General features: G+C 38.4%; 1 protein-coding gene across 1 annotated transcript in view; it reads left to right on the top strand.

Moving 5' to 3' along the window:
• Positions 1 to 14585, top strand: part of RALYL (RALY RNA binding protein like) — a 209441-nt gene that overhangs the window by 177419 nt on the left and 17437 nt on the right. The window contains exons 6-9 of the mRNA XM_027889099.1: positions 92 to 255; positions 907 to 987; positions 8256 to 8369; positions 12631 to 12809. Of these exons, the coding sequence (XP_027744900.1) occupies positions 92 to 255; positions 907 to 987; positions 8256 to 8369; positions 12631 to 12809 (538 nt within the window). The remainder of the gene's footprint in view (positions 1 to 91; positions 256 to 906; positions 988 to 8255; positions 8370 to 12630; positions 12810 to 14585) is intronic.

Here is a 14585-nt window from a genome sequence, read left to right as displayed (position 1 = left end):
CAAAGATAACATGAAAATTTAGTTGACAGGGCTTCCATGACATGAAATCACAGAAGGTTTTATAGAGTCCAGCTGACTTAATGTTTTCTAGGTTGTTTGATTACCATGGCCGTGTCCCCCCACCGCCCCGTGCAGTGATTCCACTGAAACGTCCTCGTGTGGCTGTGACAACAACTCGTAGAGGCAAAGGGGTTTTCTCCATGAAAGGGGCATCACGATCAACCTCAAGTGGGGCTTCTTCCTCAGGATCCAAATGTGAGTTGCTCATATCAGTTGCATATTATTGAAACAATGATCCTAGCAATTTCTGCAAGCAGACAGCCTCCACTATATAGATCTGTTGCAGTCATTTCCTACCCTCAGTCTCTAACTTGAAAAACTGGCTTGGTTGCCAAAGCTTTCAGGCCTTTCCTGCAAGTCAAGGAGCACACTGATGACAGTTTTGAAAAAAATTCTTTCAACAACATTTGACCTGCTTCCTTGGCCTCAGAAGAAGCCTGTTTAAAATCTGTCATCCCGACTCCTCATGCACCATGAGGTCTGGTGTAACACAGCTGGTAATACAGCAAAGATAATAATATTGTCATAGACAGAGGCACATTGACTTATGTGGAGACTTGAGAATTGTATGTAAGATGATGGGATGGGCTGGGAGGGGCAGGGGAGTTTGGGTTATATGTTCTTTTTTACCAGATTCCTTTGAGGATAGAAAGAGGCAAAGTGTCTTTGCCTGTTTTAAAGGAACTTCAAAACAGGATTGGCAACTTGGGGTTATTTAACCCTTCCTTAGTAATTTGGCCTTAGAAGAGCTGATGAACAACAAGCATTCCCTCTTCCAAGCTCATCAAGCTCCCCACTCCATAGTATGTCCTGGGAACTTCATCTTCCTCTTCGTGCATCTTTCAGCACCCACCCGTCTTCCCCTGCCCCTTATGTGGAGTGATACTGTCCTTGGAAGCGTCACTGGAAGAGGAAGAGAAAGATCAGGTAGGGATCAGATTATTAGAAAGAATGGAGGGACTTCAATAAGACTTTTGCAGTACCAGAGTGGCCAACAAAGCATCATGCTGACTTACATGTGAATCCATCAAGAATACATCTTACTGCCAGAGGAGTTAATTATAACATCAACAGTACTCAGTTATATATTTTGCGTGAATAACATATCCAAATCTCACACACTAGTATCTAACAAAAAAGTTGGGCCTCTAGGGAGCCCACCAGGATCCATTCTTAATCCTACTGTATGACCTGATGATATCAGAGACCTTGAAGGAAAACATATAATAAACATGCATGTGACTGAAAGAAGGGACATGTAGTAAACAGAGATAATGATAATGTTGTACACCCAGGATCTTAAGCCATCCTGGGAAAGGATAACATTCTGAAAAAGAGAGGCTCTGTTGCCTGTGTAGTTAAATCACTCACAAGCTTTCAGTGAATGAATGGTTAGATGTCCATTACCAATCATGGGAGTTTTGACACTTAGCAAACGTGTTACGAAGCTCACTCAGACCCTAAGAGGATTACTGGGAGTAGCAACACTTCCTTGGTTCTCTGGAAGATGAGCATGAGTCTAGACATTTTCATACACATCTTGAAGTAATCCACTTGTCCACAATTGCTTTTTGCCTTTTCTCAGTACTTTAAGTGATTAATTATGCTTTCTTCTATGAATTACAAAGAAAGCATGCAGCTCAAGATCTTCAATTTAGAAAACTTAGAATTTAAATTATTTTTTAGCCCTTTTCAGCCCTTGAGTCTCTGGATTTTCACACAGTGAATCAAAGCTGTAGTGAGTATATACACTTACAAATTCATTCATTATATCTCATGTTTTCATCCTTTACTGTTGTCTTATCCATATGAATAGTTAGTCATATCAGTGCATTCAATTTGCTAGTTGTCCTAAAGCATGATCTAATAAGAATGGGCTTTTTGGACTCCTTTTGCCTTGAAAAAGATTAATTATTTTCAGATGAGTATTTTACATTTTTTTTCTCATTGTCCAGAATAAGAATAACTCTAAAATTCTTCTAGAGAAGATCTTAGTGTATAGCAACAGATGTCAAGAAGAACTCTTGCCCACAAATCTGGCCTTTCATTGTGGTGAATAAGGCAGAAAATATTAGATTACATATAGATATCTCTTCATCAGAATTATCACCAAATTGGCTTTATTATTTCTTCTGCATTTCAAAAAATGTTCTGTAGAACCATGTCAGGACTTAAGTAATGCATACTATAGGATTCAACTCTGGTCCAAGTACCCATGGTCACTTGCTATAAGGCTTCCAAAATACTGTCTACAAAACATGGAAAGTACTGCAGAACCTATAAATTATTCAGTGGAAGTGCAATCAGGAGTGTGTTCAGGTCCTAACAGGCAGCCTTATGCCCCAGTGAAAGTGTCCTTCAGTGTGCTCAGGTGTGATCTGAATTCTAGAAATGTTAGTGGTAGAGCTCTAGGTGAAAAGATCATCCTCGGATCCAGCTCTTTAACACTTAAGTGTTAAGCCGCAAGATGCATCACTAAAAGCATGGGTTGACATTTTGACCTTTGTTGGGTTTCTGCCCTTAGTTCTTTACAATGGCAACTGGAACAAAACTGCAGAGAGTATTCATTGTGATGGAATAAATGGCACAAAAATTTTTTTTCTGCATGCAGCACATCTTTAAAAGGAGTCAGACATGCAGTATACAGATTTTCGTACTTAATTTCCCCATAGAATTACTTCCCTTTTTGTAAAGTCCAGCCAACCCATCATAAAGGTAGAAATATGATTTTGTTGACTTGGACAGGAATGTAATCAGCTTATTGTAAGACCTTTATCAGAGAAATAACAGAACCATTCCCTTAGGGGCTTCAATTGTGAAAGTGGAGAATGCATATTTTGTGACTTCTTTTGCCATTTTCTTGGAGAAGTTGGCTGTATTGAATTCTGGGATGAAGCAATTTAATATTTTGTTGCCCCTCACTCTACACTGCTAATCTAGACCCCTTAAACTAGTGCACTGTTGATCCTAATCATAATTTATTGCTAGTTAAATAAGGGATTCTTTCAGTAAGGAGAAACATAGTTTGTGTGAAGGAAGCTATTTTGAGTCTTAAATCAAATGTAGAGACCATAAAATGGCTTAATTACAAGTTCAAAATTAAAAATGTCATAATGGTATTGCCTATGCTTGAAAGATTTCACCCCAAGTAACAAAACCCTCATGAGATCACATCCTCTAACATACTTTTCAGATGTAAGTAGAAATCTCATAGACATAACTCTTCTCCTAGGTTTTCTCCACACTCAGACTGGCTCAGTCAAATTACCAAAATTAAAAGGACTCACTTCTGAAAACCAGCAACCCAAAGACAGAATTTTGTTGTGGCACAGACAAAGATGTTACAAAGATACAAAAAATACCTTGCTCATTGATGAGTACATCTGCAAAAATTATTTCTGCCACAACCGTAAATTCTTTTTTGACCACAAAGTCACAATAAGTGTTCTAAGTTTGCTTCCAAAACACAAAATACATTGGGAATATTTGCTTTGTGTCCTAAACCTTTAATTTTTCAAAGAACAGTTGACAGTATTTTGTTTTCTTTTTAACTCCAAAGACTTGAAAACACTAAATCAGCATTTCCAAACTACTAGAAGTAATGTACGTGTTGGTGTGTAAATCCACACAGTAGTTCTTCATGTTAATGGTATGAAGCAGCACATTCAGATTGCTATGTAGAACTGGGAAAAAACTCAATTTTTCTGACAATGTAGAAATGAAAGCTCTCAGAGTATGCACTTTCATTTTACACATCTGAAATCAGGAGGAAAATACTAATTAAATCCTTTATAGCCTGTGTGCTTGAGATTAAGGACTAGACACTTAGGATGTTACAATATGTATTGAATTATGTCTTTAAATGAATTCATTTTCACTCGTATAGTTTATATTTAGCTTCATCATCTAATCCATTTTTCAATGATACGTAAGAATAAAATAGGATAAAATATTTTATATTAAACTTGAAAGGCTTAGATAAAAATACATCACATTTCTTTCCAAAGAAATCTCAGTCATGCCTTCTGGATGAATCAATTTGTATTTATGGCAAAAAAACATTTCACAAATGTAGCTGTAGTTCAACACTAGGGTTTTAATTTCTAAAAATATGATTGACCTTAATATTACATTTCTTGTTTTCACCTGGGTATAGCTTTTTTCCTTTGGTGTTAGATACATCAATGAAAGATGCACTCCAGAAGGCCCAAAGGGCTGCAAAGGGTCACTGAATCAAATTCCTTATTGTTGCAAGTTGCTGCATCCTTTAAGTTTCATCTTAAAGTTAATTAAGGTTTGCATTTTTTCTGTCTCTGTTTCTTCTAATTTCCAGCTTAGTTTGTTTCTCCTTTGTTCATATTTGTTTGTTGTGCCAACACTGTGTTAGCATATAAGTTTTATTTCTTTTTACCTTCTTTTTTCTCAGGTAAGTAAGCAAAACGCTTCTGTCGCAAAATGCTTTCCATTTTTATGGTCATCTTCACAGCCCTTCTCCAAGCATAGCAGCTAGAATTCAATGGTTCAACCTGGACTCACCTTATACTCCTTCCACTTCTCCATCTTTAGAAATACAGCATTTGACTAGTCCTAGCACTGTATTTTATTTCTCAGGGTTGTATTATAGTGATAATCTACTGTCAACCCAACCATAATTCTGTCACTGTCTTTTTCTGAGTAGTTCTGCTGTTACCCAGTCAAGCCTAGGATTTTTTTTTTCAGTGCAATTGTTTCTCATAATTTTTTCTAATGTAACATTCCTTAAAATCACATGACCCCTCCATCCATTCTAGTTCATTATGAATAGATGACATCTTTCAATTTTATGCAATCAGTAATTTTCACCTATTTATTTACTTTTTTTGCATCAAATTTGTTTAAGATATTTAACCATTTTGGTGCCGGTGCTTGAGGAATTTCACTTTCCCTTTCAATACATGCATTTCCCTTTCAATACATGCATTTCTCTCACCTGCTGGCCTTTATTTATCTGCTAAAAAGGAAACAAAAAAACAAACAAACAGTAAGCCACTTTAATTTCCTGTTCTATTACTCAAAAGCAGATGAACAGATATTTTGGACACATGCAGGTCTGATGTCATGTCTACCAACAGCTATATTTCTTGTCTGAGATAAATTAAAAAAAAAAATCCATGATGTTTTAAAGGAAAATTTATATGTTCAAAGCAGGATATCTGGAGTATAGTATATATAATCTCTAAATTTTTTTCCTTATCGTAACACTGCTTAAAAAGCCTGAAGTTATTGAATCACACAATCACAGAATGGTTGACCTTGGAAGGGACCTCTGGGGAGCCCAGAACTGGACACAGTACTCCAGAAATGGACTCACAAGTGCTGATTAGAGGGAGTGCTTTTTTGAACACCTTCAGGGACGGTGTCTTCACAAACTCCCTGGGCAGTCCATTCTAATGTTCAGATTGCTCTTTCCATGAAGAAATTACTCCTAATGTCCAAGCTGAACCTCCCCTGACACAGCTTGAGGCTATGTCCTCTGTCCTGTCACTTGTTACCTGGGAGAAGAGGCTGACCCCCACCTTACTACAACCTCCTTTCTGGTAGCTGCAGAGAGTGATAAGGTCTCTCCTGAGCCTTCTTTTCTCCAGGCTAAACAACCCCAGCTCCCTCAGCTACTCCTCATATGACTCCCTAGACCCTTCACCAACTTGATTGTCTTCATTGCCCTTCTCTGGACATACTCCAGCACCTCAATGTCTTTCTTGTAGTGAGGGGCCCAGGACTGGACATGAGACTCAATGTGTGGCCTCACCAGTGCTGAGTACAGTGGCACAATTACTTCCCTGGTCCTGCTGGCCACACTATTTTTGATACAGACCAGGATTAACCATTCACCTTCTTGGCCACCAGGGCACACTGCTGGCTCACATTCAGCCAGCTGTTGACCAGCACCCCCTGGCCCTTTTCCACTGGGCTTTGCTCTTTGAATCCTCATTGCTGTGTCTGTTTTCCCCCTCGTGCTGTCTTCTTCCCACTCTGTTTTTTCTAGAGACATCACAGGGAAGCCCTGGTGCAGCAGAAGGTTTGACCTGAGCTGAACAGCAGCCCTATGTATGTGCCTGTTTCCTTACCAAACTCAGAAGTGTAAATGTCTTCTGCTTGGCTTAGTAGACTGGAAACAAATACCACTAGGTCCTTGCAGTGTCACTTCTGAGTTTTGACCTTTTAGGCTTGGCCAGCCTGCATTTTGCCAATCAAGGGACCATCTCTGACACAACACAACAGCTTGGCCCCATGGGATGTGTTGCCAACTGGCTTCATAGTGGGTAGCTGTGAACACTTAGCATTTCCCATTGGACCGATTCACACCATTTCACTCTGCACTACCTTGCTACTCCAGCATGGACCAGTCAGTACCCCTGGGGAAGCAATAACCTTCTAAATATACAGTTGTCAGAATCTTAACTTTTTTTTTCAGATCTGGGGGATTGGACAGTGACCTGTTATTTCTCTAAGAACCTTTCAAGGCCTTGCTCTATAAGTACACAAAGTAATTCCATCAAATACTGTGTAACATATAAGAATCCAGCACAAAGTTTATTTTTATGTTTTTTTGCCTGTCCTACAGTTTCAATATGAGATCAGAGGTTTCAGCCTACGATAATGTGAGATAATGCAATTTCTCAGCATGAGTGTATGATTAAACAAGTGCATTACTGCATATAGCGAGCTAGTGCCTTTAGCTGATGTTATGACTATAATGCACATAACCCATACTCAAAGATTAAAAGCCTTGGTTTCAACCTCAGTGAATGTGTTACAAGTTTGGAATAAGGCTGATTTGAAGCAAACATGTACTCGTTTACTACCACTGAAGCAGGAAACAACTTGTCTGCACATTTCGTCATCATACTGACTGCCCAATACAAATTGGGCATGATGAGATTCAAGACACCATGACGAGATACGTACCCAAAAGTCAATGAACAGTACTGATACAGCAGGATGCAGCTAGGAGACCCTTTTGACAGAAAGGAAACATGTCCTTCTTCATAGCAGAGCATCCCTTTACCTGGGCACGAAAAAGGCCCTCCTGTTGTGTATATTGATGCTCTGTATACTGACACCAATTCACATCCTCCTACAGCAGTGGTAAGGGTGGAGAAACAATACAGCTCTTCCACTGCCAATCCCTCACAGTGGTGGTCCATTTCTTCCTACAACTGTTTTAAGAGTGACAGTTGTTACCTACTCTTGCCCTTTATAAATTGTTTTATTCTCCCATGCTAGCACAGGGTTCCCATTTTCTCGTTTTGACCTTTTCCACATGATATCCTAGCATAAACAGGGCAAGTAAATTTGATTGGACTACTTTCTGAGCATAAAACATGTCCTGATAATGCCATAATAATGAGGTCATCTATGAGGGCTGCAGTGCTCTTTCTTTTGAAGCCAAAACACCTCCAAAGCAGTTACTCCTTCTTACATTAGACAATGGGAGTGCAACAACGAACAAAAATGAAGAGTAATGCAAGGCAACAAAGATTTGGAAACTTCAGCTACGAATTTATAGGTGCTGCTCCATGTCCTTGTCTGTGCTCATAAAATGAAATATTTTCATATATTATCCATAGCTGGAAAAAGTACAAGAAATTACCAGAACTGAAAGCTTTTGTAGCAAAAAGATTTAACACCTATTGCAAGGAAGCTTTTCTCTGGAACATAACGTTACTTTCGTGGCTGCCCTAGCACTTATATTACTATTCACTCTTGCTGAAAAATACGTACTGTGAGGGTTCTTTTTATTGTTGTTACTGTTATTACAAAATAGTCCAACAAAATCTCATTGTAAGACTGGGAGTTGTTTGTGATATTTGAATCATTTTTTCACTATAGGTTGTTTTTCAGTAAAAGTGACCTGGATTTATGAAGAATACTCTTGAGATGTTTTACCTGAAATTATTATTACAGAACAATACACCTCACATGGACTCTTGCCATTAGGGCTTAGAATCCTATGATTTTCAAGTATTCAACCTTTTTAACAAAAAATGCTAATTTTAAATGCTAAATTACTAAAAATACTGACAGAAATGAGGGAGTAGACTTTCTACAAGAGAGAAAAGAGAAAAGAAAAAAGAACATGTTTTACTTGAGTGGGGGAAGGTCACCACAAATATAGTTTATTTCATGGTTTGCATTTTGCTCTCTTTCCACAGTGAAATCAGATGAGTTGCAAACAATCAAGAAGGAATTAACCCAAATCAAAACAAAAATTGACTCCTTACTAGGGAGACTGGAAAAGATTGAAAAGCAGCAAAAAGCTGAAGCAGGTAGGTAAAAGCAATTTGTAGTGAAATGGATTAAATTAGAACCTAGTTACCAGTCAAGCAGATAGACCAAAGAGAATGGAAGCTTTCCAGAAATTTTGCTTCATAATGAAGGCCTGAAGCAAGGTAAATTAACTCTCAGGTAGAGCTACTGTGAGGATAGATTAATATTCTTTACAGAGCATGCACCATCATTGCAAGAATTGCTTTCTATGGTGTAGTAGGAAAAAAAATCTTTCTAGATATTCTGGAAACAAAACACCTCTAAAACCTGACTGAACAGAAGTTAGAGCTTGTTGATTATGGAGACAGTAGTCCTATACACATTAAGAATTATTAGCTAATCAATAATTATTTTGCCCAGGAAATAGGCAATGGTCACAAGTCAAAGCAAGGAAAAATTTCTGTTTGATATGAGGAAAAAGGATGCAATTAAGCAATATGGCAGGTTTCCCAGAGACACTGTAGGGGCTCCACCCTTGGAGATGTTTAAAACTCATTGGGCTGGACCAAATTTTGAGTCTGCCCCTGACTGGACTGTTTTTGAAAAGTCCAAAGATCCCTTACAACCTCAGCTTTTGAGTGAAGCCATGGCCTCTTTGTAAAATTAGCCATACCTCTAGTTCAGCTTTTCTCTGGCTTAAAAGTTTTAATTTGAAGAAACTTTGGAAATAACAAAGTCCAACTCTACTTTATAATTTAATCAAGATCTTTATTACTGTCATTGCAGTGTTCATTTAGCTGAATGATCTCACTTGGTAGCACAGCAACTCTCATGCTGAGAGTTACAAGGTTGTATTTTCACTATGGTATATATAGAAAACAATCTCAATTCTTATGACTGTCTATGATATTTTCTTTGTCATTTCCTTATAGATCACATAGTATATCTTTGTACAGGAGCTGATTTTGATGAGAGCCAGCAGGGCAATGGCAGGTGTACCTCATGAAAAACTCAGTGATTTTTTTTCCCTGCTCCATTCTGTGATGAAAACTTTTTATATATTTCGCGTGAAATGTGTGACAGAAATTCTGCCTTGGAACCCACAGCTGCCTGGGTGTCTGGGCAGTAGCAAATTACAGGAATCCAAACATCTCATCAGGACACATGGAGTTCCATCAAGACTATGTAAAACTTTATGGGAATTAGCAGTTTAGGGCCATGAACCTGACATGGGCAAAATAGATATTTAGTGGATCCTTCCTGTTCCCAAGTAACTTTATAAGAAGGAAAACAACCTAAAAAAATAAACTACCTTCCCTTTACAATCATTTTCTAAGTCTGTTTTGACAACAAGGACCAATCCCTCAGCTGTTATAGTTTATCTCACAAAGTTGAGGGTTTTTTTCAAGTCTAAGGTAAACCGTTAGTACAGAGTGTGATTATCTCTTTCAGGAGAACTGTACACAATATGTATTCATCACATTCTATTTTGAACTTCATGCAAGTTAGACAAAGTTGGTATAATCAGTGAAGATGTAATTGCAAGGCACGCCATTGAATCATTTGTATACTGAAATACTTTGAGATCGTGCATCCCTACTTTAGGGAGCTTTTATATAAAATCCATTACTATGCAAAACACTCTGCACATCATTGTACTTTGATATCCAATTTTCACTTTTGCTAATGGACTGTAGTGAACTTATTTAAATAGAAATCAGCTCAAGGAGGAAAATGTTGATTTGTGTTGAATCATAGTGTTATGCCTTTTGAAGACAAGCAATGAATATCCTGAGATTGAAAAGTGGTTTCAAAATGTTGAAGTTTTAAAACATCAGGTGCAGAACCCATCCCCCATATCCCTTGCCTCTCATTGGAGTGTGTGAGGAGAAAAACACCTCTGAGATACCAGTAAGCATTTAAGTCTCCTGAGCTGATGAAGAGAGTTATGCAGCCTGGGTGATTAATCGGCAGATGATTGATTCCTCAGGTGAAAGACTTGTGTAAGCTACATCAGTAGCTGAACTATTTCATTTATAGTATCAGACATGAGATGATGAGATGATTTTATTCCTTCTCTGTGGTTTGGCAATATGAATTCTTACTTTCCTCTGCCAGAAACTGTGGCCTCACTAAAGCTGGGATCAGACAGAGGATCTGTGTCTCATTTATACAAAACAAAAATCAAACCATCATCTTGTCATTTTGATTTTCTAGGTTTGAAACACTACCAGGAAGAATATGTAATGTTTAATCTTAAAAGTAGTTACATCTGGAGGAATGTATCAGGTTACAAGCGGACAAGCGCAGTGCATACCTTGGTTACTGCTCTACAGCTGCACGAAAATACTTACAGTACCAGTTGATGTTCTGTCTTTTTCTGTTACTAAACCCTGACCATTCCAATAGGGAGAATATAGACAATAGTTTCTCACACATAGGAAAACTGTAGGAATAGCTCCATTGTTTGTAAAAATCTGAATCAGGAAGCTCGGAATGTTTTAATGTGACAAAATTGTTAGAGAATATTCTTCCTGTAATATTAGAAATAGGGGCTGAAAGTTAGGATCTTAAGTTCAGATTCCCAAAAAAAGACCAAAAGTGTTGAGTACTGAGGTGGTATTTTAGACTCCTCTGAAGAATCAGGTCTATGTTCGCATTAAGACAATTAAGTAAGTGACCTAATTTTTTAGCAGCTGTATCCTAGAAGGTTTCTCATTTAAATTTATTGAGTCTGTCATTTCAGCAAACCTTTTTTAAAAGCCTTGACCAAAGCTGATTCAGTTGTCACTGCCACAGCTGAGTGATCTCAGAAGTGGCTTGAGGCAGGAGGTGGTGGGGCCAGACATAGCAGGCATAGCTGATTCAATCTACATTTCTTTGTGCAGTAAGGCAAGTAACACAATGACTTATAACTAGCATGGTATTTTATGAAACACCTTACCAATAGAAGATGAGGATCCATGGGTTGAATCTTCTGCTAAGACAGTACTGTTGGAGCAGCTAAGATGACTTTTTATTCTCCAAGAATCTTTCTGAAAACATTAGATGACTAAGGGAGGAAAGCTTAATTGTTCTGTGTCTTCAGTAAGCCAATTTGAAAATGAGGGTCTAAAGACTAAGAAAGGTTAAAGAGATGAATGTAAGTGTCAAAATAAATGTGCAAAGGCAAAAGGTAAAACAAATGTCTTGCTTTAAGACTATGATACCGAAAAATACAAGCAGATTTGAATAGTATGTGTAGCTGGTAATAATTTATGGTAAAATAATAACATGTTCATAGAACTGAAAAATATAGAGCTCCAAGGCAATCCTTGATTCATTGGCTGTCCAACAAGATACGTGATGCACTACTAGTATTACAGAACAGTCAGTTTTAACAAAGAAAGAAGTGTTTTTGTTCTAGAAACTTCAGCATTGATCCCCCTCATACTGAAAGACATTGTGCAAACAATTCTCTAGCCCCTATTTACTTTGAGTACGTAACATCTTTTCATTGAAGCTCATGATGTCCAGAGGAATAAGACTTTTATCCCTCCAACCACTCCTCTGGCTAGTCAGTCTCTGCCATTCCTCCATCAGTCCTCCTCTGGATTTCTGCTGCTGGATGAAGTTCCTCAGCATATCCAGGAGTTTGGTAATACTTAACCACAGCAAGGCAGATATCTGCACAAAGCCAACCAGAACAGATTCTTCAGGCCTCCATGGAAATGGTCTTTCTTTTTACCACTTTGCAAAAAATATAGCAAGCCTATATGAGGGTAATTGGAGAGGGGCATTCTCCACTTACTTCAGCATGTTATACCAATGAGGAGTAACTGTAACTTTACTCCACAAAAAACATAAAAAATCTGACTAGAAGGATTTGCTGGTTACCTGTAGGGTTGTTGAGATATACTCACAGGAAATTCATGCAAATTCTTGTTGGAAATTTCTATTGGAAATTAACAGCCTTCCACTTAGACCATAGAAATTTATGTACTCCTCATTAGCTGCATATAAATAAATAAATATATGATAACTATGCCAATTGGATTCCCAAGGCCAAGTCAAGTATAGAAAATCAAAAAGCTGGATCCACTGGTAAATAAAGTCTTCATGCACTGCATGGGATAGATGATAGGTGACCATATTGATACTGTGATTGATTTATACACTGATTTTTGAAAATAAGGTTTTGATTCCTATTTGCCTGGTAGATATTATCACACTGAGTTTTACAAAGCTGGAGAGGAAAGCTTAGGTTTCTTCCTCAGAGCACTTCCCTTTGCCACCAATAGGAAGGTTACTGAATCTCTATAGAGTATGTTTTCCTTACAGAAGCCCAAAAGAAACAAATGGAAGATAATGCTGATTTGATTCAAGAGGAATGCATATCAGAGAATGCAGATAACTCTACGGAAGAGCCAATTGAAGGAGGGCCAGATGCAGATGGGGATGGAGAAGATATGACTGATGGGATAGAGGAGGATTTTGATGAGGATGGCAGCAATGAGCTGGTAAGGAATAATCATGCCATGTCTGTCTATATGGTTCCTACAAGTAACCACAGAGAACCAACAGTCTGGATTAACATAATAAACTCACAGCAACACTGTGGTGTTCTGTAACTAGTGCATAGTCCTACGCTCTTCATACACTGTAGATTCAATTCAGAATAGGAACCTCTGAGGAGAAACAAGAAAAATATATTTTACTACATTTTGTGATTTTAGAAAGGAAATTAAAAGTGCATTTAATTGGTTAACATTTATTATTTTTCATTTACTGAAATGTGGATGAGAAAGGAAATAGTAGTGTGCTAGTTTCCTTTTTTTTTTTCTTAACTGGAGTATTTCAAAACTACACAAGATTCTAGAATGGTGAACCTTTTTATTAGTAAATGTGCTCCCCTGCAGTCCCCAGTCCTTATGTTCCATGTATATATTTTGCAGTGTTGGCAGATACAGATTTTTTTAATGGAAGGATTTTGCCTTAAGACATATTTGGCCAAGAAATGTTTGGGTTTTCAGCCTGAGGTTGCACCTTTCATGAAATGCCCATCATGGTGCTAAACTCATAAGTTCTTCTAGAGCAACGTTAAAAAAATATTTGGAAAGTCAAATTTATACCTTTTTATGCATTCCTAGTAAGAATGGAACACTCACATTGGTTTAGACTCTGTAATATCCTCCCTCTCTTCCTGGTTTTCACACTCTTCTGTTTTGAGAAGAAAGCACTTCTGTTGCTCATTGTCATTGCTTGCTATTTAACACACATTTACTCATGAGTGCACTGTAAATACCATTCAGTGAAGCCAACAGAAGTCAGTCAGCAAGGGACCCAGCTGAACCAGCAGGAAGTCTGAAGCAACAGAGCATATGAACAATCAGTGGTTTGTACTGCTTACTGCAAACACAGTTTAAACCTCCTTGTACTTTGCAGGTTTGTGTTCTTTTAGCCAACACAAGATCCTCTTAATTTATATATCCTGAATAGCTTTTTCCCCGAAGAAGCTACTACAACCTTAATCCTCTCATCCTTCAAAAGGGAGATTTTGAAATAAATTGGGGGAAAAAGAGAGTTTACCAACTATGGAAAAAAGGGATGGCTACTCATGAAGAGTTTGGGAATATACTTAGGTCATGTAGAAAGATAATTAGAGAGACAAAGGCACAATCTAGACACTTCTGTTAGGGATAACAATAAGTGTTTCCACAAATACATCACTGTCAAAAAAGCCCCCCTGTAATCCATTGCTGAGACACTTGGATCCTCACAAGTCTATGGGATCAGATGGAATCCATCCTAGGATGATGAGGGAGCTGGCGGAAGAGCTCACCAAGTCTTTCTGCATCATTTACCAACAGTCCTGGCTCTCTGGGAAGGTCCCAAATGATTGGAAGCTGGCTAATGTCACGTCAATCCACAAAAAGGCCAGAACGATGACCCAGGAAACTACAGGCCTGTCAGCCTGACCTCAGTGCCTGGCAAGGTTATGGAGCAGATCATCCTGTGTGCAATCACACAGCACCTACAGGATGGACAAGGGATCAGACCCAGCCAGCATGGGTTTAGGAGGGGTAGGTCCTGTCTGACCAACCTAATCTCCTTTTATGATCAGATGACCCTTCTGGTGGATGAGGGGAAGGCTGTGGATGTGGTCTATCTGGACTTGAGCAAAGCCTTTGACACTGTCTCCCATAATATACTCCTGGAAAAGCTGGCAGCCCATGGCTTGGACAGGGGCACTCTGTGCTGGGTCAGGAACTGGCTGGAGGGCCGGGCCCAGAGAG

The sequence above is a fragment of the Empidonax traillii genome, unplaced genomic scaffold (genome assembly GCF_003031625.1).
Source record: "Empidonax traillii isolate 1590-97213 ecotype Southwest subspecies unplaced genomic scaffold, ASM303162v1 scaffold253:size710434, whole genome shotgun sequence".
NCBI lineage: Eukaryota > Metazoa > Chordata > Aves > Passeriformes > Tyrannidae > Empidonax > Empidonax traillii.
This window is presented reverse-complemented; position numbering and strand designations above follow the sequence as displayed.